This window comes from Arvicanthis niloticus, chromosome 2, assembly GCF_011762505.2.
Source record: "Arvicanthis niloticus isolate mArvNil1 chromosome 2, mArvNil1.pat.X, whole genome shotgun sequence".
NCBI lineage: Eukaryota > Metazoa > Chordata > Mammalia > Rodentia > Muridae > Arvicanthis > Arvicanthis niloticus.
This window is the reverse complement of record NC_047659.1, coordinates 12,874,463-12,897,592: the sequence shown is the minus strand read 5'-3', so window position 1 is coordinate 12,897,592 and position 23,130 is coordinate 12,874,463. Positions and strand designations below refer to the sequence as shown.

Genomic DNA, 23,130 nt, shown 5'->3' with positions numbered 1-23,130 from the left:
GAAAAAAAAAAAAAAGAAAAAATGAAACAAACAAACATAGATCCTACCATTTCTATCTACAGGCCTCTCCAACTCACACTGAACACTGTCTTTAGCCAGTGTCACAGTTCACAGGCACTGCCAGGGCAGGGGAGGCTTGGGCATAGGAGCTCCAACCCCAAACTCTTCTCTGCTTGTCTGCTGATTCGTCCATCAGGTTTTCACCAACCCTACAGAAACTGTGTGCTGAAATGTACCAACTACAGGAACTCCAGGTCATAACAGGCCCTGCCCTGTCACCTGATGATCCTGTCTGGAACAGGGTGAGAAGGGCATCTTTCAGACAGGCTTACCTGCCCCTAGCATGGTAACAAGTGAGAGACGAGAAGGCTCCCACTGAAGACTACCACAGCGACAGGATCTGGTTTCTGACAACCTCTCCGGCTGCAGCCAGCACACTCAGCACCAGACGTAACGCAGGAGCCAGGCAGAAGGGAGGTGAGCAACGGCAAGTCTGCTGGAGGGGAGATGGTGAGGCTCAAGTGTGAGCAAGTGTGAGCAAGTGTGAGCAGCTCCACCCAGCCCCGCTGGACAACCAGAGCAAAGGCCAGACTCCTCAGAGATCAGAACGCTCCAAGCAGTTCCTGGCAATTCACAGGCCAAGGGGCCTGCAGAAAGCAGCACTGCCACCCTTATCCCTAAACTAACAGCAGCAGCAGCAGCAGCCACAGCACCACCACCACCCCTCCCTTGCTCATCTCCTGCTTGAGGCAGACCAATCCTAACTGCTTCCAAGTTCTAGGCTAGTAGGGACTATCTGGGTAGAGCCGCCATTACTGGAAACTTGAGTCTCTCGCAGGCCGGGCACCTGTGACATTCACTCCATCTAGTACTGGTAGCAGTCCCAACTCACCCAGGCCTCTGTAGGCCCAGGAGGATTAAATGGCTCCCTTTTGCTCAGCCACTACTAAGGCCACTCATCATGCCTGAACAGAGCTACCAGTTTTACCAAGCTGGGGACAGAGGCTAGAGTAGCCACCCAGCCACCAGCTGTTCCCAGCCAACCTCAGTCAATCTAGCTCTGTGCTCTAGTTCTGGACACAGCACTCTAATCCTACCCACTGGGACCAATCATGGCTAGTTAAACAAAAAGCCAGTTCCAACTCTCTGAAATGTTCTCTTAAAGGGCCAGTGTCCCAATCAGGTCTGTAAGAACTTAAAGGTACAGAGCCCCTTTTCTTTACAGGAAGCAGGAAAAGTGAAATAATAGCCCATGAGTCATGATCAGATTAGCAGCCTTAGGCTTCTAACAGAGACTTCAGGCAAAATCTGTAAGACTCAAAATCTAAATTTCACTTAAAGGTTCCAAAGCATGTGAAACAGAAACACTAAAGCTAATTCTCACGTAGAGACTATAAATGGGAGGGAACACTGCCAGTTCTGAGATCCCTACTCACCAGGCACAAGACTTAGCACTGCTGCATTGCCTGCTTCACTCCGGGAAGGCAGCACCATCGTCCCAGCTTCCAAATGAACAAGCAGAGGTCAAGAGGAAGCTTCTCCAGGATTCCACAGAATTCAGCTCACAGGCCGGTGTAAGCCGAGGACCCCCTACCCCTGCAGCAGCAGCTCCCTCCCCAAGGACCAACTTTCTCCTGTCCCAACCTTAGGTCCCACAGATCCATATCCTTCAGTGCCTTTCTCTTCTATTAAAAAAGGATGGCACTGAGTTGTGTTTCTAAAGTCCCTGGCCACTGGGCTTTCAGGCTGAGCCATAAAACCCTGAGGTCTCTTCTGCAACTCCCTCTATCTTGTATTAGACCCCAACGGAGACAAACGCCAAGTGGAGAGTCGTGAAAGGGAAGAGGATGAGCTGCAGGCGCTACAGATGCATAGGCTTCCTCACAAATCCCCAGTTACTCCACAAACAGGTTGTGTGGACAGAGCAAGAGGTGAGCCCAAGACTAAGACAGAGTCTACCCACAGGGATGGAGTACAGCCACAGAATTTGGGCTCTTCTGCCTCCCCCAAGCTTGGGCAAGGGAAGAGGGAGGGGAAGATGCTTGACTGTCTGGACCCTGAGACCTGATCTGAGAAGGCAGCCAAGAAGGGTGAGCCATCCTGGCCCCGAGTGTCTGCGTTTAATGGAGGCTGTATGGCTCATCTTGGCTGGGTGGAAGCCTTAGCCCAACAGCACGGGGCTCAGTCCTGAGGACCTAACTTCACTGTTTCTATGGAGTCTGGAAGTAAGATCAAGGGGCTGTAGCCATCTGCATTCAAACCTGGGTTGCACCCCTTGCTCCCACATTCTCTTAAACAGGCCGACAGGGGAGAGGAGGGGAGGCCATTTGTTGTTGACACTTGGGGGATAGGGACACCGCATCTCTGGATAGTCTACCAAGGTCAGACCCACTGAGTAGGCTAGGTCACCTGAAGTACACAGGTAGGAATCATTTAAGACAGCCACCAAGTTTCCCCACTTCCTGTGTCCTGGCTCTATCCAACACATCAGGCTTGTGATCACCAAAGGTCTTCAGGTTGCCATAGCCAACAACACTCGAAGACCCAGACCCTTGCCCACACCGGGAGCCCTCATTCTTCACAGGTCCCTTTGTCCTAACTGTCCTCCAGTCTCTTCAGGGCTCTGGATTTGGAAGCAAGGCGCTTCCCTGTGGTGATGTCATTCACATGGAGCTTTAAATACTCCAGTGTGCTCATAACTCCAGCTTTGCACTACATCCTCCTCCCAGGCTCCTATCTCAAGTGGGAGGAATATCTTCATGCCCCAGAGAACCTCAGGCCTAAAAGGCCCCTTCCCAACCCTTCCTCTCCTATGGGAGCCCAGAGGGCCAGTAGCCTCTCTGTACTAGTCTTCCCCACTCCACGAGGAAGTCAGAAAGCTCACTAGGAAGACAAAAAAAAACCTTCCAATGGGGGGCGAGAGAGCTGGCTCAGTGGTCAAGAGCTCAGTGGTCCAGTGCTCTTGCAGAGAACCCAGGTTCAATGCCCAGTACCCACATGGTGACCTCACAACCATCTATAACTGGAGTTCCAGGGGATCTGAACGCTGTGTACAACAGGCACGTGGTGCACAGACATCCACTCGCATACTGTATGATAAAACACACACATTAAATAAAACTAAACTAAAACACCACCAGAAATCTTCTACTGATTCCTGGATAACTGTAGTAGGACCAGGCACGCTCTGACCCCCTCCCCAAGTGGGAGAGACTAAAGTCTGCCCTAAAACCCTTTACTTTTTAATAGTGTGTGCCTAAGCTGGCCCTACCCAACAAGGCTGACATTCTTGGGTCCCTATTTGTCTTGGGGATGCTGTATCTGCGATAAAAGTTCTTAGTCTTCCCACTTTCAAAATAGACTGTTCCCGTCCTGTTGGAATTCACCCTCCTTCCTAGACTTCTAAGCCCATGCTAGCTCCTGCCCTGCCTCCATCACTCCTCAGCAAACACCTGGCTCGTTTCAGAGTATCTTGTGCATTCAGCCAACAAATATTTACTAGGTCTTAACTGTGTGTCAGGTCCTGTTTTAGGCTCTGGGATACAGGTGCTAAACAAAGGCAGTCCTGGGCCTGCAGCCAGGTATGGCTTACTTATTTTTACGTATGTCTTCTATAAGGGAAGCAGTGTGTGGCCATGGGCCATGGCTGTCGCATTTGTCCTAAGAGAGTGTTTAATATGATATAAACTCTATTTATGAACCATCATATGCAAATCAATTACCAGAGTAGCCAAGGAACCACTCAGAAAGCCAAGAAATCCAGAGCCCATCCCACCGTCAGGTGGGAAGACACACTTCAGAGCTGCAGAGGCCTGGTGGCTCAGTCCGGGGTGGGGGGGTGGGGTGGGGGAACGGGGGACGGGGATGAGTTGCACATGTGGTGGCAGCTCCATCTAGCTGCTGGAGAAAAGGGCGATGCAGGCCCAAGCGCTCAGAGATAGTCAGTCTGACCCTCAGCCTACAGAAAAGGAGAGAAGCCAACTTCTGTCTTAGCTTCTGATGTTCTTTGCTCAAGCAGGAAAACGAGAGTCTCTGCTCTGAAAACACTTTAACTTCTTGTTAGTGTTTGCACCAGAACAAGTTTCACAAGTAAAGCTTCTCTCCTCCAACAGTGACCACAAGAGACAAACTAAGACTTTTAAATCTGTCTCCAAGCTGCTGTAGCAGGGAGAACCAGATGGGCTGTGTGGCTTTGCTGAGAGCCTTGGAAGAAGCTGGTCAAAACCCCTTTTTTAGAGGTTGCCTTCCCAACCTGCAGTTTCTCTGGACCAGGATCTGGGCCAGGGCCTGGGGCACCCAACATGCAGGTGCTCTCAAACTTCACTGCTGGGTTCCTGGTCCTTGTTCCCCAAGGGCAGGGCTTGGCTCCTAAGGCATGAGAACCATCTAGCCAGCAACCCCAGCCCTACGCCTATTCTCTAGTGCTCTCTGTCAGAAGCAGGCAGTATATGAAGAGATCTGGGTTAGGCCTCAGTTCACCTTTGCAGTATCTGCCGAACATTCCTCCTACCACCACACTAAGGAGAACTAACTCTCAGCCTCCAGCCCTGTCCCACGCCCCACACCTGGCTGAACGCACAGGACAGGGAGCAGGAACCTGTGTCCTCTTCCTCCTTTCCTGCACATCCAGTCACAGACCTTGGCAGTGGTAGAAGTGTAGGCCTCTCTGCTGACCTGGGTATGTGAGGCCCAGGAGCCAGATGAGGCTTCCGAGGATGGCTGGACCTCCAAAGAGTGGCACCTCCAGACCAGCACAGGATCTTGCCAAGGTTGTCACCGAGGAGTCCAAGGCCACAGAGGCCCATTCCCAAGGGTGGTGCAGACCCCGGTGGCCAGGGTGGACATTTAAGAGGTGAACCCAAAGGGTTCCCCCTTACCACAGAGCACACACTATGCCCGCATCCACCGCGTTGAAACTCTTAAAATGTCTTAAACACACAGAGGCAGACAACATCTAGAGATTTCCGGGTTCCCCAGAGAACAAGGAAAATTACAGTCTTTCATACAGTAGCCTCCAGGTCCAAGAAGTCGGAAGGAAGGGCTCTTGAAAGTAAGCAGCTTCTCTTAGCCAGTGGCAGGAACCTTCCAAGGACTGTGGTGGGTGCAGCACTAGCAGGAGCAACTCCAGGAAGCCAGGAACGTTGGCCCAAAGGTTCCACAAGCACCTCCCCTGGAGTGCTGACTCTGCCCTCTGGAGTCCCGCCCCCACCCCCTTTGTGCTAGCCAATGCCGGGCAGCTCCAGCTGGATGCTAGTCTCAGATCAAAAGATCAGCATTGGGAGGGGAGGGCTCTCCCCACCCCCTCCCCCAGGTCCATTTATCACCCTGCTTCATTTTCTTCATAGCAGGGATCTGAGGTCATCCTGCTGTTTTGCTGGAGTCTCTCCCCTCCCCCACCTCTCCTCAAGAACCTTACCAGTCCAGGCCAGTAAGCCCAGAGCACCTTGCTGGGCAGCTGCCAAAAGGAGGAGCTTGACGGACATTTGGAATCTATGACTGTATTTCCCTAGCTGGTCTGAGACCGGCCAGCTAGAGCTAGAGTAAAGAGGAATTGGAGCAATCAGAGATTTGAGGGAATCCCTGTGCCTCTCATTCCCTCAGCCGACCCTCAGGCAGTCCAACTTCCACTAGGCTGCACTGCCCAGGAACTCTGTCCAGGCCACAGGTAACTGGTCCCGCCTGCTTTTCTCCAGGCCTGGAGTGGGCCTTTCCCCTCTCTTCCCAGGCCAGCTGTCTTCTCTGGCAACTGGCTTGAGACATGTGGCTGTCCTCCAGAGCAGCCCCGAGCAGGGAGAGATAAGGTTGTGTGGAGGGGGACAATTTGGAGGGAATGCGGGGACGGGAAATGGGGCTTGGTCCCCACATGGCCTTGCAATCTCCCCCAGGCTCCTGTTCATCCCGACAGCACCTTTCAACTACTATCCAGCACCAAAACCATAGTTTTGGGCTCTGGGAAGCCTGGAAATCTCTAGACACTGCAGAAGGAGGTGAGACAGAGACAGGTCCATCCTGGGCTCACACTACACAGCCAGAATAGCACGGCAAACACCCCTCCCTCTTAACACCACCACTACTTCCAGTCAGACATTTTAAAAATGCAATACAAAGGTTTGAAGAAGGACAGGGGTTGGGGACCACAGTCACTAGGACAGAAACACAGTGGGGAAGCTCAGCTCCCAACCCCCCCCCCCCCCCCGGCCGTGGGTGTAGCCAGGAGCCCTACAGCTGAGAGGGCTACTGAGCCCGGAACAACTGTCTTAGTCACAAATTCTCCCTTTTGGGTGGTTTCTCTACTTCAGAAAGTATCTGGCGCTGACAGGGCAAGGAGAGAGTTAAAAGAGGTAGGCAAACTGGAGGCTGGAGTCCAGCGGCAACCATCTGGAGGAGTATCCTCAGGCCATACCGTAATACACAGGTCTCACTGTAACACAGGTACCTCGGGAAGGTACCCTCAGTAAGCAGACATTTTTGCCTGGATGACCCTTTCCCATACCCCAAAGGCAAGCCACAGAACCAGGCTCCACCTACTAAACCTCTAATACCAACAGGTCAACCTCTTTCCCTCAGAGCCACCAGGCAGGAGGCTCATACATAGCTTCCTGTAGTTTGTGCTTACAGCTCAGGACTTCAAGAGCTTCAGAGACAAAGAGGAAGCTGACCAGGGAAGGCCCTTGCCCAGGCTGTGGCCCCTTGTAATCAACACCGCCCCAGTTCTGTCCCTGGCAGTTGGAGTCTGCCTAGACTGTCCAGCACCTACTGTGCGCAGCCCCTGCAGGGTCAAGTGCAGGACTAGTGAAGAGGCTGTACTTGGGCCCTTATTCCATCTGGGCTGTGTTCTGAACATGCTGGCCCAACAGCACCCCATGTGGCCATACATGTACCTGCCCATCCCTCAGAGCACATGGCCAGAAAGGCTCCTTCCTATCCAGCTGCGGACTTCCTCTGCGGCCTAGGTTTGCGCTCTCAGTTTCCAAGTCTTAGTAACATTTCCTAGTGGGGAGAGGTGATAAATTACTCAGAGAACATGGGACCAGAAAAGGCCTCCTGGTTTCACGGTGACCAAGTCAACAGGAAACGAGCAAACAGAGCCCATGGAGTCCACACTCTAAGCAGCAGGGTATGGCTCCAAGCCTGGCCTTCTACTACTAGTTTCATGGTCCTGCATGTAACAGACAGGCAAGACAGCTACTTCCCACATGACTGAAAGCCACTTCCCAACTACAACTGAAAGAGATGTGCCTCATTCAAATACTCCTCCAACTAGGAACCCTTCTAGATTTCTTCTAGGCAGGAAGCCATTCCCTTACAGTGAACTTGCATTTTTGTTCTAAGACAAGACCTCAATCTGTAGTCCAAGCTGGCCTCGAAGTCAAGGTGCCACTGCCCCAGGCTCCCAAGCATGGCTTACTGTGGACACTATAAGCGCATGCCGCCACGTGTGCTTCTCCTAGCTCTACTACCGTCTGGTAGCAAACAGAGCCCTAGGGCAGGACTGTTGGCTCTGTCTGACAGCAGTCACAGGAAGGGGTCACAGCGATCAAAAAACAGAGGCTGGATTATGTCCTAAGTTGGGTTCCCATACTCACCAGCTATCTGGCCTTGAATCTTCCACGCCCTCCCAACCCAAACTAGAGGTGCACACAGCCTTAAAACAAACAGTCCGGAGTGCCCAGCCTCCCTGAATAGGACCTATCTACCTCAGCACACCCTCCACCTTCATAACCAATGTCAGCAATTCAAGACTCTTCCCTTCCTATGGCCACACCCTCCTGTCAGAGGCTAGCTCAGATCCTCCCATTTAAAGTAAATCTTCCTCATTTCCTGGCCCCCAGCCACAAGAATATGCCAATCCCCTCCCCCTACCTTGGGTTCTTATGGGCCTGCATGTTACTTCTTGATCTCCAAGTCCTCACTGGGGGTCTATCCATATCTGGTTCAAGGCTAAGGACTCCATAACAAACAATGAACACCCACACACACCCTACAGGCAGTCTTCTCACTGACTTCAAGGCCTGGCATCATTTGCCTTATCAACCAGGTAAGGGTCTCTGTAGGACTCTGGAAAGCACCTAGCAGAGCTTCCCTTCCCTTGTGTGACTGAAAAGTGAAGGCACTTCGAGGACCTGCCTTATCCTCATTGTCCCCATGAGTAGATGGAGATGGTGAGGAGGTACACCTGTGGGTAGGTGGATATTTCCAAGGAGGAGGTACAGAGGGAGAGGAAATCGTCTCACTGGCAGCCTACAGAAAGAAGAGGGAGTCATATGTACCTGCAGTGCAACTGCCCTCTGCTTCCTAACCAGCCAGACTAGAGGTCTAACAGCGTTCCCCTGCCTGACTTTACCCCTAAGGCAATCTTGTCAAGAATCAGGGGGTCAATGCATACATAACTCATGATCTCGTCCTCTGCGTACGCCATGCATTTGGTCACAGCAACAGTTAAGCAGCCCAGTTACCTATTCCACTCTTCCTTCAATGGACTGCTCTCTAAGTCAGACACCCCTTCTGGAGGAGGTGCTGCTGTAACCTGGGGATGTCAGGATGAGTCTGCAAGTCATGCAGGTGAACAGCAGTGAGGGACCCCTGCAGAGGAATCAGCCAGGCTTGGCTGTTCCAGGACAAGGGCCTCTTAGACACTTTCTATTTCTATCTACACTTGGCTGCTGGCAGGACGCGAGCTTGATGTCAGACTGAGGGCCAGCTCCAGAAGGCAGTTTCCACACACCCCAGCTGTTAATTTATGTGAGCACATCCATGCATGTGTGGCTTTATCATCACCAACAAAAAACACATGTGTCCTGGCACCTGCTCCGTGCCAAGCCCAGAGTGAGGTATTTTACATCCATTATCTCCTTACACATCCAAGGGCTCTACGCATGGGTACCCACACAGCATCTGCCTAGGAAGCACAGAGGGCATAGGAATGATACCCAAGGTCACTAGTGGGAGCTGGAGTTCTGGGTTCCCCAACACTCATTACTCCAGGGCCCATTGTTTGTCTCTAGACGCCTTTACCACAAACCGTGTGTGAGCTTAAGGAAAGCCAGCAGCCCACAGCTCTGAATTCCTTTCCCTCTTTCCACCTGCTCAGTAGCCCTGTCTCCTCCAGAGAAGCCCAGCAAGCTCACAACCTCTGGCTGCCTCTGCCCAAGCCACCCCCCACCCCCAAGCCTGGATTCATCCCTTAACTGCCAGGCCCCCATACAGGGTTTTGTGGTGATCACTGTGGCTGGCATAGAAGCCTGGCACCTTTTCCTCCACTGAGATTTTAACACATGTTGGCTCTCTAAATGTAACGTTTCCATTAAAGCCTTTCGTGGGAGTAAATTCCCACCCATGTGACACCTCTCTGAAAATACAGAGTAAATTTACTTGAACAAGCAATGAGACATGGTCAGTAGTTTCCTTCCTTGGCTGTCACACTGCCAAGTGCTGGGCAGCAATGCATGGTGTGCCAAGGATTGGATGTTTAAACGAGGCAAAGGACAGGGTGACCATAATCTATTCCTAATGACTACGCCAGTACCATCCGGTGCTCAATGCCCCCATCCTTAAGTCTGATAGCTGTTACCCAGTCCTCAAATCTGTCCCTAACTCCGCTACTGTGGGTCCCAGCCATCACCTTATGTCTCTAGGCTACAAGTCAAAGTTTAGACATGCCTCTTGAAATTCAAATCCCTTAAGCTGTGTCCTTATCTCCAACCCTGGGACCACTAGTAACAATACCATAGGGGGTGCCATGGGGGATCCCACCACTCTCTCAGGTCTGGTGGCTGCCATAAAAAGTCATTCACCCTGGCATCATTGCCTGGGTCCATGGAAGACAGTGCCCTGCTCCAACACTGGCCAGTCAGAGCTAAACCTGAGCTGTTGTGTGCTGTGTGGCAAACAGAGAGGGCAAGGCCACAGCCCCAGCTCTCCCTGCTGCTACATGTAGACAAACAGCTGACCCGCAACAACCTGGCACTCACAGTCTCTCCTAGGACTCCACAGGGCCCTGCTGTCAGACACCCCTCTTCAGGAGATGAAAAGGCAGCCTGGGACCTGATTTTTTCCTAGGGCTTTGTGAGCCTGTGCCACAGGCACTGTGCACAGTATTGCTGTTAGCTGCCACTGATCACTTAACCAGGGCATACACCAGAGAGGTGTGAGCACCCACCACCCACCCCATGCAACCCCCATTTACAGAAAGAGCACAGCTCCATTAGACAAACAACCTGCCCAGGCTACCTAGCTAGGGTCCCAAGCATGAGGGAGCCACCTGGCCCTGCCCTTAGGAAACCAGGAGCTTAGTGGAAAGGTACACCAAATTGGTGCCAATCAAAACAACATGACAGGCTATGGTCCCCAAAGAGGCTCTGCCAGTGTCCAGTGTGGGTCTAACCCCAAGGAAGCTATCAAAAGTATGAGGACACTGCAGTGCTGGGAGCAGGGAACTGGGATAGGTTACATGGGAGTGGATAGCCCAGCTCACCCGAGTCCTATGACTCCCTCCAAACTCTGTGCCTGATACACAGGACACTTCCCAATCCTAGCCAATTAGCCCAGGGCTGGCCACTGACATGCCACATCCTGTTTATATCAGGGCAGCCAGCCCCATGAGGTAGGTGCCCTGAGTGATGCTTGCTGGACCCACTATGACTCTGTACCCAGAGAATACTAAGCCTTATTAGTTTCTCCATCTGCACAAACTGCCGCTGGAAGCATGGCACCTGTGTCCTGGAAGTCATGTGGTTTGGGAACTTGAATGACACTGGTTCAGTGGTTTTACATATCTCTCTCTGTCATAGCCAGGCTTGCTGAGGATGGCCAAAGTTATGGAGCCATAATCAGTGAGCTTGGTGGCACAGAGCCAGCAGCAGACCCAGTAGTGACGGTGTTGCAGCAGAAACAGCTGAGCACAGCAAATAGAGCCATTGACCCAATTCAGCTCCACTCCGTCTTCGAGAGAATGATAAGTTTAAATGAATAGGTCCCTCATGTCTCCAGTGGCTTTGGCGGGATGGAATGGAGAAGGAGGGACCAAAAATGGCTCCTGGGCCCACTGGTGGTTATTTTTGAATCATTAGACTAGGGAAAGGCTTCTTGCTTTCTTTGGTGGCCAGAGACTGGACACAACTGGAAAGCAGTGACATGGGCTGGACAACAGGATGGATCCCAGCGTCACCAGCAGCTTTGTGGGTGGCCCTGTTGGCCTCCTCTGAGACCTGGGTTCCTTAGAACAGGAATCCTACAACCCCCACCGTCCAGTACCACTAGCACAGGAAGGAAAAGTACTCCAGGGAGAAAGGGCTCAGGTGGACAGAAATGCAGGCCCAACACTGTTGAAAGTTATTCCAAGGGAATCCAGAACTCTCGACCAAAAAGAATGCTTAAGGTGAATGGGTCATGGATGCGGACGTGCTTGCCGAAGAAGAAACCAGACCCAGCCTGTTTGTGGGCTACAGCTGGTCATGAGCCACTGTGGGCCACCTCTAGTCTAATAACAACGTGTGTAAGTTAATCTACGCTGTGACAGTGTCCTTCCACTGGCTTACTGCCTTAGAAGCTCAGAGGCCAGGCTAGGCCTGTAAAGAGAGGTAACCTCCTCCCCCTTCCCCCTCCTCCTTCCCCACCTCCTCCCGCTAAAGGTAGTCTCCTTCAGGACCTGGGGTAAGGGGCTTCGGAGGCAGACTGTAGGGAGGAGGGCATCTATCTGGCCTGGTTTTACCTTAGAAGATACTTCCCTCTAAGGCAAATCTCAGCTTCCTCTTTACTAAAATGTGAGCTTCTGAGAGGGCCAAGAAAAAGAAAAGGCTTAGAACTGACAGCAGAGAGCATTACCAACAGTTCCCAAAGGAGTACTCTGAGCACAGGCACCTATCTGTGAGGCAGCATTACCCTCTGGGCTGCTAACTGTGTGAGCCCAGGAGTCATCTCAATGCTCTTAGCTTCAGCCTCAGTCTCAGGCTCTATACACAGAAGACCATGGGACCCAGAATGCTGCACAGATTAAAGATGATCCCTGCCAAGAGCTTGGTAGGATGTCTGGCACATAGCAAAGGATCAAAACCAATAGGTATTATTATTCCTGTTGTGTTATCTTTAGTGAAAAGCATGCCAGAGAATTCTGAGTGGGTGACTACAATAAAGTAGCGCAACCAGGCAAGCTTGTTAGCAGCTGAGGCCACCTATAATTAGCAGTCATTACATATGCAAATGTGCTGCTCAGCACTAGAACCAGTATTGTCTGAAGTATGTTTAAATAACCCTTTCCCCGGCTGCCCACCCTCCCCAAATCTTGCTTATACTATTAATTTCATTAACAAACATTTGCTTCATAAAGGCAGATAGAAACTCATACATATTTGAATCACGGGTTTTAAGGAGCGGGAATGTGGCTAAGTGATAGGACACTTGCCTACATGCTCCAAAGCTTTGAGTTCTTTCAGAAACAAAACAAAACACTAGAAAGGTTTTATAGGTGGAGCGCCTGCTCAACTTCATTCCAGTTATTTGGGGGTCTGGTTCTGGGTTCCACGGCTACCAAAGTCCAGGCTGACACTGATACCTTCCACAGCCTAGATAGGGTCTACCCAAACACCTATGGGCATCTGCCTCTTCCAGCAAGAGGGAGCCCTGGCTAGGTATAATTCTTAATCATTGCTCTGACAGAGTACATACTGTGAGCCCACAGGAAGTACTAGATGGGTAGACTAGTTGCTACAGGTCAATGGGCCAGATCTAAGGACAACCCCAGGAAGCAGAGTGTCTTGGAGATAGCAGGTCAGACTAGGGCCACCAACTGCTCTCCCAACCACGATCATTAGAAGGTGAATAATGCCAGGCCCAGTCTTCCCATGCATGCCTTATAACGGCTGTGTCGAGAATCATAGGAGATGAAGTCATCGCTCCCAGAAATAGACTGATTAAGAAGACATGAGGGCAGTGCAAACAGCAAGGCTGGACACACAGACACAGACACACACACAGACACAGACACACACACACACACACACACACACACTCTTTCACTCACTCACTAACTATGTATTTCTCTGCCCTGAGAAGCCTGGCTAGGCCTGAGCTCCTCTGGGAAACAGAAAATGTGCCAGGAGCCAGAGCCAGCACAAGGAGCCTGAAGGTGGGTGGGCAATACAGCTATAGCCTTTTTTTTTTTTTTTTTTTTTTTAAATAGCTGGCACCTAGGGGAAATTTCAGGGACTACTCTGCTGGGTCTCAGTCCTAAGCCTCAATAGAGACCCTAACATGCAACCAACCTGTTGGCATGCTCAGAACCCCACTTTTGTTTGTTTGTTTGTATCATTTCCTCCTTGGCTTCATCCTCTCATTCCCAAAGTAAAAACCCCACTCACCTCTTCTGGAACCCTCACATTCCTATCTGTCCAAGAGGCAGGTCTGACCAGCTGGTGGCTGGGGACAGGAAGGGCTTCTAGTGGCTAAAAAAGAGCTTTAAAGGTAGGCCACTCCACTCATAGCCTACTGTGTCCAGTGAACCCACTTGTTTGAAATCAGTTTCTTGGTCTGTAAAGTACAGAAAACACGTGTCTACCTCAAGGGTAAATTAGATGAACTGTTTGTTCACTCACTGATACCACAGCCATCCCTTTCCTAGGTACCAAAGGCACATGAAGGAGCAGTCTATTCTCTCAGGCTCCTGGTCAAACATGGGTCAGGTACAAATGCACAGGGAATAAGGTAAGTGAACAATTAACACATGACTGAGATGAAGCACAAGGCTGAGAGGACAGTGTTAAAGGAGGTGGGAACAGCAGAGACAGATGCAGCTATTCCTGCAGGGACCAGGACCAGTGCAGCTGAGAGCACAGGAAGGAAGGCAGGAGTTGCCCTCACAAGTTCTCCAAGGGAATATTTTAAAGACTCATCTAGTGTTGCCAGGTATAATGACCACACCCGCAATCGCAGCACTTGGAGGCAGAGACAGGAGAATGAAGAGCTTGAGGCCTCCTGGGATATATTAGAGACCTTATTTGAAAAAATAAGCAACAAGAAACATAATCAAATGAAAACATGTTCTCATGCTAAGACCAAAGTAGAAGCAGAAGTGGGGAAACTAGTCCAGGGTCAGCTACAGGCACAAGGCAAACAAACCTTCTAAAAATACTTCTTCATTTTATCCCTGTCATCCACTACCACCCAACATCCTCATCACCCTAACACTCACCCCTCCCCACAGCTGTGAGGTGACCCTCAAGAGAGCTCTAGGAATGGGCTGGGCTCCAGTACACTTTTCATATGACAAAGAACTTTGCTTAAGCTCTAGTCAGGGCAGACAGGACCGCAGAGTCTCAAGTCAGCACTCACCCACACTGGGCTGTCTAGCCTAAGCCGACATTTAAGGCGAACCCCCACCCCACCCCCCAACTACCCAGAGCCCAGTGCTCCACTGCCTATCCAGCTGGTCTTAATTAATCCACACAAGTTTCAGAGCACAAGCCAGGCACTCCTGGGAATTTCACCCTGTGACTCTCTTCCTCCATGGACCACCTAAAGCCCAGGCCACCTCCTGCCTGGGCATGGCTTCATTCTGGAGCAGCAAAGACCCAGGTAAAGCTGTGTTGAAAACAAACCTCCTAAGAGCAGCAGGTACTGCTCCCACATCAACACAGGGAGGGACCACAGCTGATTTCTGTCCTTGTCCCCAGGGCATAGCACAGGTGAACGAAAACAGAAATAATTCAATCCTAAGGGTCCCTAGAGGAGTTCTGTCTGCACCAGAAAATCAGACGGGCAACCTGCCTGCCTTGGACTCTGTGTGAAACTGCTCCAAAGCCATGCTCCAGAACCCCACCACCACTCCTCGATGGACTGGAATTCTTAGAGAACTTCCCCAGCCCCAGCCCAGCAGCTGTGGGCTATGAGTGAGGCAGGAGTGCTCACTGGAAGGGCGCACAAACTGCAGTCTTCCAACCAAGTAAGCTGAGGACAGGAGGATGGCACCTGACCCAGGCACAGAGACAGTATTCTCTGTGAGCCCTGCAATCTTTCTGCGGAAGAAGAGATGGTTTTGGTGGGGTGGGAATCTGTGCTGAGTGCTTCTGGTTTTAATTATCTCTGTATTGAAAAAAGGCTAAGTGAAGATAAAGAAAGAATGGGAGGGCAGAGATGAGCGCTGATTAAGGGCTGGCTAATATGGCTCCCATCCCCCCTGACCTCTGCCTGATCTCAGGTCAGCACCCAGAAGGCAGGGCTGGGAAACACTCAGGAGCCCTACCTCAGATACGGGGGGGGGGGGGGGGGGGGGGGGGAAAGACCCTTCAAGGCCAAACAGGGGCAGTGGTGGGGTGTTCTCCATTTTCCTCAGGCTTCTGCATACTGAAGCAGAAAACCTGGCTGCCTGGCTGCTCCACCAATTTGATGCCTTGGGTCAGCTGCCTCTGGCTCTGGCCCCTAAGGCTTTGCATACAATACAGGAATAATTGAAGTTTCTTAAGCCTGGAGGACAATCTGAAGGACCAGGCACCAGGTGATCTTCTATCAAGTCAAGCACAGATTACAGAAGATATGACAGCCAATGAAGAAACAAAAAAAGGGAAAGCTATGCCTACAGGCCCAGACAGCCCTTAGCTAGACCAGAGGTGACCCAGGCTCTGAGCAGCAGGAACCTACGGTGGAAGGGGGAGGACAGGGCACAAGGTCCCTGTGCAGGTCCTCCTTAGCAGCACAGGAAGGACCCACCCTGTTGGCAGAAGAGCAAGTGCTAACAGCAGCAAGGTCACATGTGTGGACAGTACCATCCCACAGCTGTATAGCCAGCCGCACCACTGCCTAAGAGTGGGATACAGGTGTCACCAGGGTGTCTCTTAAGCCACTTTCCTTTCCTGGGCTCATGCCTGGCCAAAGGGGCTTATTTATGTGGTAAGGCTGGGAAAGTTCCTGTGGGGCAGTGAGCATGGCTACTGGCTCTCAGGGCAGCACTGCACACCACAGGGACCAAGCCAGCCCATAGCCAGACAAGCACAGTCTACTAAATAAATGGGAGTGGGTTCCATTGTTTCTGCCCTATCCTTCTGCAAGAAGGCCTGGCCTAATGCCTTCTAGCCTCCTGGACTTTGGCCAAACATACCATAAAGAATTCTTACTGGAGGGCAGGCTGTATTTGGTCAACATTCATGTTTTGTTTAACCACACAGTGCATGACAGTTTTAAATTTTGAATCAATTGCCAACATTTAAAGATGTGAAATTTTCAAATGTCACAAAAAACAACTTTAGAGCTTTCTCTTCCAAACCCAAAGTTCTGCCACCAAAGTCCAGCAGCGTCTCTGACCCCAGAAGGATTCAGTGTTACAAACTGTTGAAATTGTCACCGTAGCTGTGAAGTTCCTCAGCTAGGATTCCTATGTCACATGGGCAAAGCAAGGCCTACAACATACCAAACCTCTCCTAGGGTGACAGCAGCTCCTGACACAAAACAAAGATTTGCCAATGTGTGTCGATAAAGAGTAAAACGGAAGATGAATAAGATAAACCCTGGCTTCACCGCGCCCAGGATATCCAGATTGCCACACTGCTTCCTTGCAAAAGCCCTGCCCCCAGCCAGTACAGAACAAGCCGCTTCACTCCTAGGTCCCTCCAACACGTGGGTACTCTCACAGCAGGACACATGAGTTGGTAATCTTCAGCCTGTGTTTAGATCTCTGAAATCATTCACTGATCTTTGTTTAAAGATTAGGCCTTTGAGTGTCCAGGCAAGGTAAGAAGGATCCTGGCATCTCTGCACTTTCTGGCCAGCCCAAACAGAGATCCCCAGGACTTCTGTCAAACTGAAAAGGAGAAATTCAACAGCAAGAACTCACAGAGTCAAGGCTTCCACTGATGCTGCTGCAGGAAGCCTGCCCCTCTTTGAAGCTGGTAACCAATTCTTCTCTCTTTCTTCCCAATAAATGAAACTCCACAGGGTTTTCAAGGTCAGAGCTGCATTGGCAGGCAGGGTTCTCTTTGTTCTTCTACCTCAGACTTGCCCCAAACATAGACAATTGTCCCCAACAACCAATTCCTGCTGGGTGGAGACAAGGACCAGGCAGGTGCTTCCTGTGGCCCCCAGGAGTCTTGCTCACCTGGATACGGATTCTCTGTGGGCCTGGCTTCCTGAAACTCCATCTCAGCAGGTAGTTTTGGGAAGAAACAGCTGCCAGTCCCCAGAGTATACCCACAGCCCAGGGAGAGATCAAGGCTCAGGATAGGCTTGGTCCCTTGTCGGTGGCTGAGGATGTTACCTCAAAGCCACTCTCCTTTCTGTTTCAGTCTCCTCACTTGAAAAACCAGAAAATAAATATACAATTGGAGAGATTCACCCTCCTAACGAGATCCAGGAGCTGCAGGAACCGTAAAGTGCCACACACAGCCACACACAGCAAAGTTAACTGTTCCAGCACCTGGCGCAGCGAACGGCATGCAGGAGGTGCAAAATGGACGTGTCTATTCGGCACCTGGGCTGTTTATGGGAGGTCTGCCCTTCAGGAGCTACAGAGACAATGGTCATGGGCAACAATTTGGGCCTTACAACCTCCACCTCTGGCCTAGTTCAGGAGTGGCCAGGCCCCGTGAAGGTTTCACTTGCACATGTGTCATCTGTGCCTGGGATCTAGAAATGCTGCAGAACATGTGCCATGCTTTTTTGTGTATGTGCCATACACTCAGTAGTTCTTCCACATGGTTAAGAGAATGGACTACCTGACCTGCTGAGAGGAGATGCCAGGCAGTCCTCAATAGGCTGTGTCCAGCAAAGGGTTTGAGAGCTCTGAGGCTGGCAATTCCTTCTGGCTCTTCTGTACTCACTTTGAGACCTTAGACCTTAGAGTTCAGCAAGCCCTCTACACCCTTTACCCAGCACTGAAGCAAGCTCACCTCTTAGACTTCTGATTCCAAAACCAAAGCACCTGGCACAAAGGGGCCCACACACGGGCCCATCCTCTTCCTCCCTTGGTATCTCTGCCTCTCCTTACCAGCTGTCCTGCCTTTAGAACTGGTTCCCACTCGCCCCAGTACTGAGCTTCCTCTGCACCTCCCACAGTCTGTTCAAGAAAACAGAAGGGCTCTAGACCTCTGAAGCCCCTTCTGTCCACCCATGGGATTCCCTCTACCTGTCTCAGTGTCCTGTCCCTGCTTTGCCACCTGAGATTTATTTCTTTCAAACTTCAAATGCTATCACCACCTCACCCCTGACTGATTCCTGAGAGCTGTTCCGATTCTTGTCATACTGTGCCACAGACAGCAGTAGGAAGAAACAGGCCAGGTGCTCTAGTCCACTGGGTACATCCCTTCCTCACTTGGCCCCAGCGCCCCTCCCAGCAGGGCTAATCTTTATAGCCTATAACTCAGCTTACCTATCCAGACTGGGGCAGAGTGCTATCTGTAGGGCTGGGGAGCAGCTGGACTCCCAAAGTGTCCTGTGGAAGGAAGCCCAACGCTGTTGAGGAGCAGATCCAGTAAGGAACACTAAAGTGGCTGGGCAACGGGCATCAAGGAAGCAAGTTCTAAGCAAAAGGGTGGGGGACTTGAAGGATGGGTGAGCAGAAGGCATCTGGATAGAGGGGACACAAGGGAGGGGAGCACAGCATGGTGGAGTCTTACTGGCCTCAAACACCTGCTCCGTGCCAAGCACCCTGATGTAAATCTCATCTATTTCTCTCAAGACTCACTGGAGAACTGCTACTGCTACCCCCATATTACAGAGCTGGGTTTGACAATGACCCTCATCTGCAAGAGTAAACAGGGGAGCCCAGGGAACAAGGTAGGGGGCAGCAAGGACATGAGAAGTCTGGAGGTTCCTGAGGCCTGTTAAGCCCTTGAAGCCAGCTCTGTTGTCCCTGCAGACCCACCCTAGTGAATACAGAAGTCCAGGGGGTCCCGGCCAGGGCATGAGGGTTGTTGGCAGACACATAGTCTGGGGACCCCAGCCCCTCAGCTTTCTTTAACCATTTGCCTGAAGCCTGAAAGAGGCTGCTGCTGAGAAGCTAGAGAAAGCAGCCAGTCAGGAGGCATGCTCAGTGGCCACACCACAGGCTGTCGTGGAGCTGTTGCCAGGGCGGCTGAAGAGTCTGCCTTTAGAGGCAGAGTACTTTAGCACATGCTCTCTCTGGGCTACCAGCACAATGTCCAGCAGCGGCAAGCTCAGATATGGTCCTCAAGCATCTAGTGACCACGGCTTATGGGCAGGACATCTACCACATGGGATGCCTGCCCCTCTGTTGGGGTGGGGGGTGAGGTGAAGGGGAAGCATAGCTGAGGAGAGAGTGGAGGGAAAACAGGCCCCCACCTGGGCTCCTCCCAGGCAGAGCAGACTGGTCCATGGGATGGCTGTAGTGCAGGGCATTGCTAAGGACTGTGTGTGCAGTGTAACCTGACACAGGAAGATGAATTCCAAGTGCTATGGGAAACATGTGAACCTGGGCCGACTCCACCCAAGGGCAGACTCACAAACCCCCTCAAAACCAGGAACCTATAAGCAGGGGTGGCAACCAGGGGGCTCCAACAGTTTTCTCTAAAACTACACTAGAAAGGATGCAGTGCTCCTAAGAAGCCTCACACTGACCACACAGGTGGCACTACCCTGTCTGAATCTGCCCCCAAATTCAAGTAAGTCAGCAAACTAGTGCTGCCAATGGCATTCCGGTCATGTCTGAAGTACTGTCACTTAAAGCCTCTTGGCCCCTGAGCCAGTAAGGAAGCTTCTGGTTCCTGCCATGAACACACTGCAGCATGCTAGGGATGAACTAACACTTGGGGCTTTGCAGAAGAAGAGAGCACAAGCAGTCTGTGCGTCACAGCAGCCTGCCTCACACCACCACAGCAAGGATCCTGGGGTAAAGTTCACACTCCCTAATCAGGGCATCTTCAGAGACCAGTAAGAGGAAGGACTGCTGGACTGGTAAGCACCCTGAGACCAGGCTCTGAGGATAGCCCACTGCCTACCTGGATTTAACTGGGCATCTAGACACACTAGCATGGTGTCTGGGATGCCTTGCTAGGACAGAACTAGAGAAGAAAGAATCTCAAATCATCTCATGGTCCAGAGAGAAGCCATAGAGATGTATGTGGTTGGGTGGAGCCTTGACCAGGTACCTTCCATGTCACATCTTCCTGGGTTCTGGCAGGCCCAAGCCTGTCTGTCACTATGGAAAGCCAGAACATGCCTATGAAGAGACTCAGATTGGTATCCAGAGTCAGAGCTGCTATGTGATCTTAAAACATCACAAAGAGATCCAAAGCTGGCTGTGCTGCTTAATTTTTGTCAACTTGACACACTAGAATCATCTGGGAAGAGGGAGCCTCACTTAAGATGATGCTTCCTTCCTTCAGTCTGCTCTTGGGCTGTGAGCAACACCCCTGGGCAGGTGTGCTCCTTGGTTACATTGAAAGCAAGTTGAGTGAGCCAGAGAGCAAGCCAGTAAGCACCAATTAATTCATCATGGCTTCTGCTTCAGTTCCCACTTTCAGGCTCCTGCCATGACTTCTTCCCAAAGCTGCTTTTGGTCAGTGTTTATCAGGAGAGAGAGAGAAGTCTGGCTCCAAAGAGGCAGGAGCAAGACCAGATGGGAGGAGCCTTAAGCACCCCTCCTAGCTGCTGCTTTGAGCAGCACACTGGGGTACTGGGTAGGGCTGGGCAGGCCTGCAGGGAAAACTTTGCTGTTTACTCAAAGAACAAGGCAGAATTTGGGGGAAATTAAATGGGAGAGGGACGGAGCCCTGGCTGGGCTCTTTAACCAACCAGGTTATGACTGGTTGCCTCCAGTCATGGAGGGCTGCAGTTCATGGCTGGCAAGGGGCAAAGGATAGCTAATGAGACCCAAGTTTAGGCTGAAACTTGGCATCTAGCCAGTAGCAAGAGCAGGCATGCTCAGCCGGTTCCTGCGTCTTCAGAGGCACAGCGACCCACCTGGCTCTGTCCTACCACCTTATCCATAAGGACACACTGAGCCCTGGCTCCCAGCAGCAGGCAGGCCCTGCACGTCCAGTACTGGACTAGTCTGTACACTGGTAATTCCGCATCTAAGAAGACCAGCATACAACACTATCACTTCCATTCCCCATCCCCTAGAAGCCTGGACTGTGGGGGAGGAGAAATGCAGGGCTACTCTCTGGGATCCTGATGCTTGAGCAAATCCCTGGAGTACTTAGAACTTGAGAGGGATACACACACCAGAGCAGACCTCAGACACGAGGATCTAGACCTCCCAGGCTAGAGTTCTCAACTATCTCCAGAAGGCAGGGCAACAGCATGGCCCCTGGTACCCTCAATGCCTCTTAAGTGGTCTCACAGGAAAGGTCAATCCTCCCCCATCTGCTGCTGCCACTGCTGCAACCCTGGGGAGTCCAGAGATCTCCAACCACGATAGCTGACCATACCTCCTCCTCCACCTCTGCAGACAGCTGGCCCCAGGTGAGTTGGGGTTCTCAACAGGAGTAAACCAATAGGCCTCATGGGAAGGGGAGCGGTGTTATTTACAGAGCCCTTTCAAGACTCTTTAATACACTCAGCATTTAGAACATCACAAAACTGTTAGGCTGCCATTAAAGAGGAAGTGAAGACCTAGTAAGGAAGAAAAGTCTAGTTTAGGGATATTAACACTTTGCTGGCATATCCTACAGACCCCCAGTTCAATAGTCTTAGGCAGCTAACTGCCAGTCCTATTGCAGGAATGAAGTTCTTGACTCTAGCTGCAGAAGGTGTACCTGCAGGTGCCAGCCTCCTGTAGCAGAGGAGCGTCCCTTTGGACTTGGGGATATATAGGTTCAGGTCTAAAGGCAGCCCCTGTCTTTAAGGGCTATATGACTTTCGGCAAGTCCTTAGCTGTCTTCAGCCTTAGTTTCCACACTTGTAGAAAGTTTATTTCTTAGGCTGTCAGACCATGGCATAGGCATAAGCTCTTGTACCTGCCCAGGGAGCTTTAGGAATTCACCGTTTCCACTGGATCAAACTCTGTGGGTCTGGACAGACACTGGGCAGTGTGACAGTAATTTGCCTGTGAGACACTTTTATCCCAGCTTATCTCCTTGCTAGGGGAGACGCTCAGGCTAGTTTACCACCAGTACATCACCCTGCCTCGCCTGATGCCCGACAAGTGACTCTACCTGAACAGTGCAGCGCCCCTTCCCTCAAGACCATCAAAGTGGCTGTGCTGTACAGGCTCCAGTCCCTGCGGTATCCCGCCTAGCAGGGATCTTAGACCTGTTGGCACCTCTAGCACCTCACCACCCAATAGCTACTGTCTCCCTACAACCTGAAACTTAGCCTTGCACGACTCTCCAGATTTCTCATAGTAACACCTTCCAGAGTTTCGGAAGCAAACCAAAGTCATTTGCCAACTATTCTCTCCCATTAATCTCACAATGAGCTTGCTATTTTCCTTCCATAATGACTCATTTAGCAGCAACAGAGCAATTAGGCAGACCACAGAATATTGATTTTCTAAGTGGAAGAAATGTCAGCACAAACATCATTTCCTGCTTGTCTTGGGCCATCTCTTCCTACATGATGGGGTAAACCCTGGGGGTGCTGATGTAGATCTGGGGTCTCAAACATAATCCACTGTGTGATGAGATAACAGAATGATAACACTATATGACAGAATGATCACATATGAAATCTCAGGTTGACCTCAAAACCCCAGGAAACCTGTCTCATCACACAAGAAAATGGGGTCTGGTCCAGACACAGGTCCATGTGTCAAAGCACAATTCTGCTCACCAATGAGGCCTGGTATGGCTTGTTTTCAATGGAGTGACGATGGAAATTCCATTCCAGTTCCAGATATATGAAACAGCTGGTCCAAATCCTGACTCATATCTCCACCTCAGTACAATCCCCACGCCTAGGCAAAAGCATGTCCACTTCAGGCTGCCTGTCCAACCTCTAGGTTCAGAAAGGGCTGAAGAAGACAAACCGGCTGGACATTCCTCCTTTCCCTCCTACCACCACAGTCTAAGACAAGTTCCTCATAGTTTTAGGACACTTCAAAACACCTGACCCATCCAAAACACAAGGCAAGAGAAGGGAAAGATAGCCGGTCAGGAAGAGCCGGATAAGCAGGGCATCCGGTAGCCTTGTGTTCAAACAGAATTTTGCTAATCTCCCACCCCTAGATACTCCACACAAGAGGGGAAG

At 51.2% G+C, this 23,130-nt stretch overlaps 1 protein-coding gene across 15 annotated transcripts in view; it reads right to left on the bottom strand.

The window, feature by feature from the left end:
* The window catches only part of Dab2ip (DAB2 interacting protein), a 173,477-nt gene that overhangs the window by 33,612 nt on the left and 116,735 nt on the right, over positions 1-23,130 (bottom strand). Inside the window, exon 1 of one of the 15 annotated variants that reach the window (XM_076928606.1) lies at positions 16,820-16,955. The exons of 8 other annotated variants lie outside the window; for them this stretch is intronic. Coding sequence is in view for 4 of the 7 variants with exons in the window: in XM_076928600.1 (XP_076784715.1) it covers positions 4,639-4,805 (167 nt within the window). In the remaining 3 variants the exon portion in view is untranslated. Of the gene's footprint in view, positions 1-332; positions 468-4,638; positions 5,118-8,133; positions 8,140-16,819; positions 16,956-23,130 lie in introns of those variants that run through there. 6 more of the 15 variants (XM_076928604.1, XM_076928600.1, XM_076928602.1 and 3 more) reach the window with 6 other exon arrangements.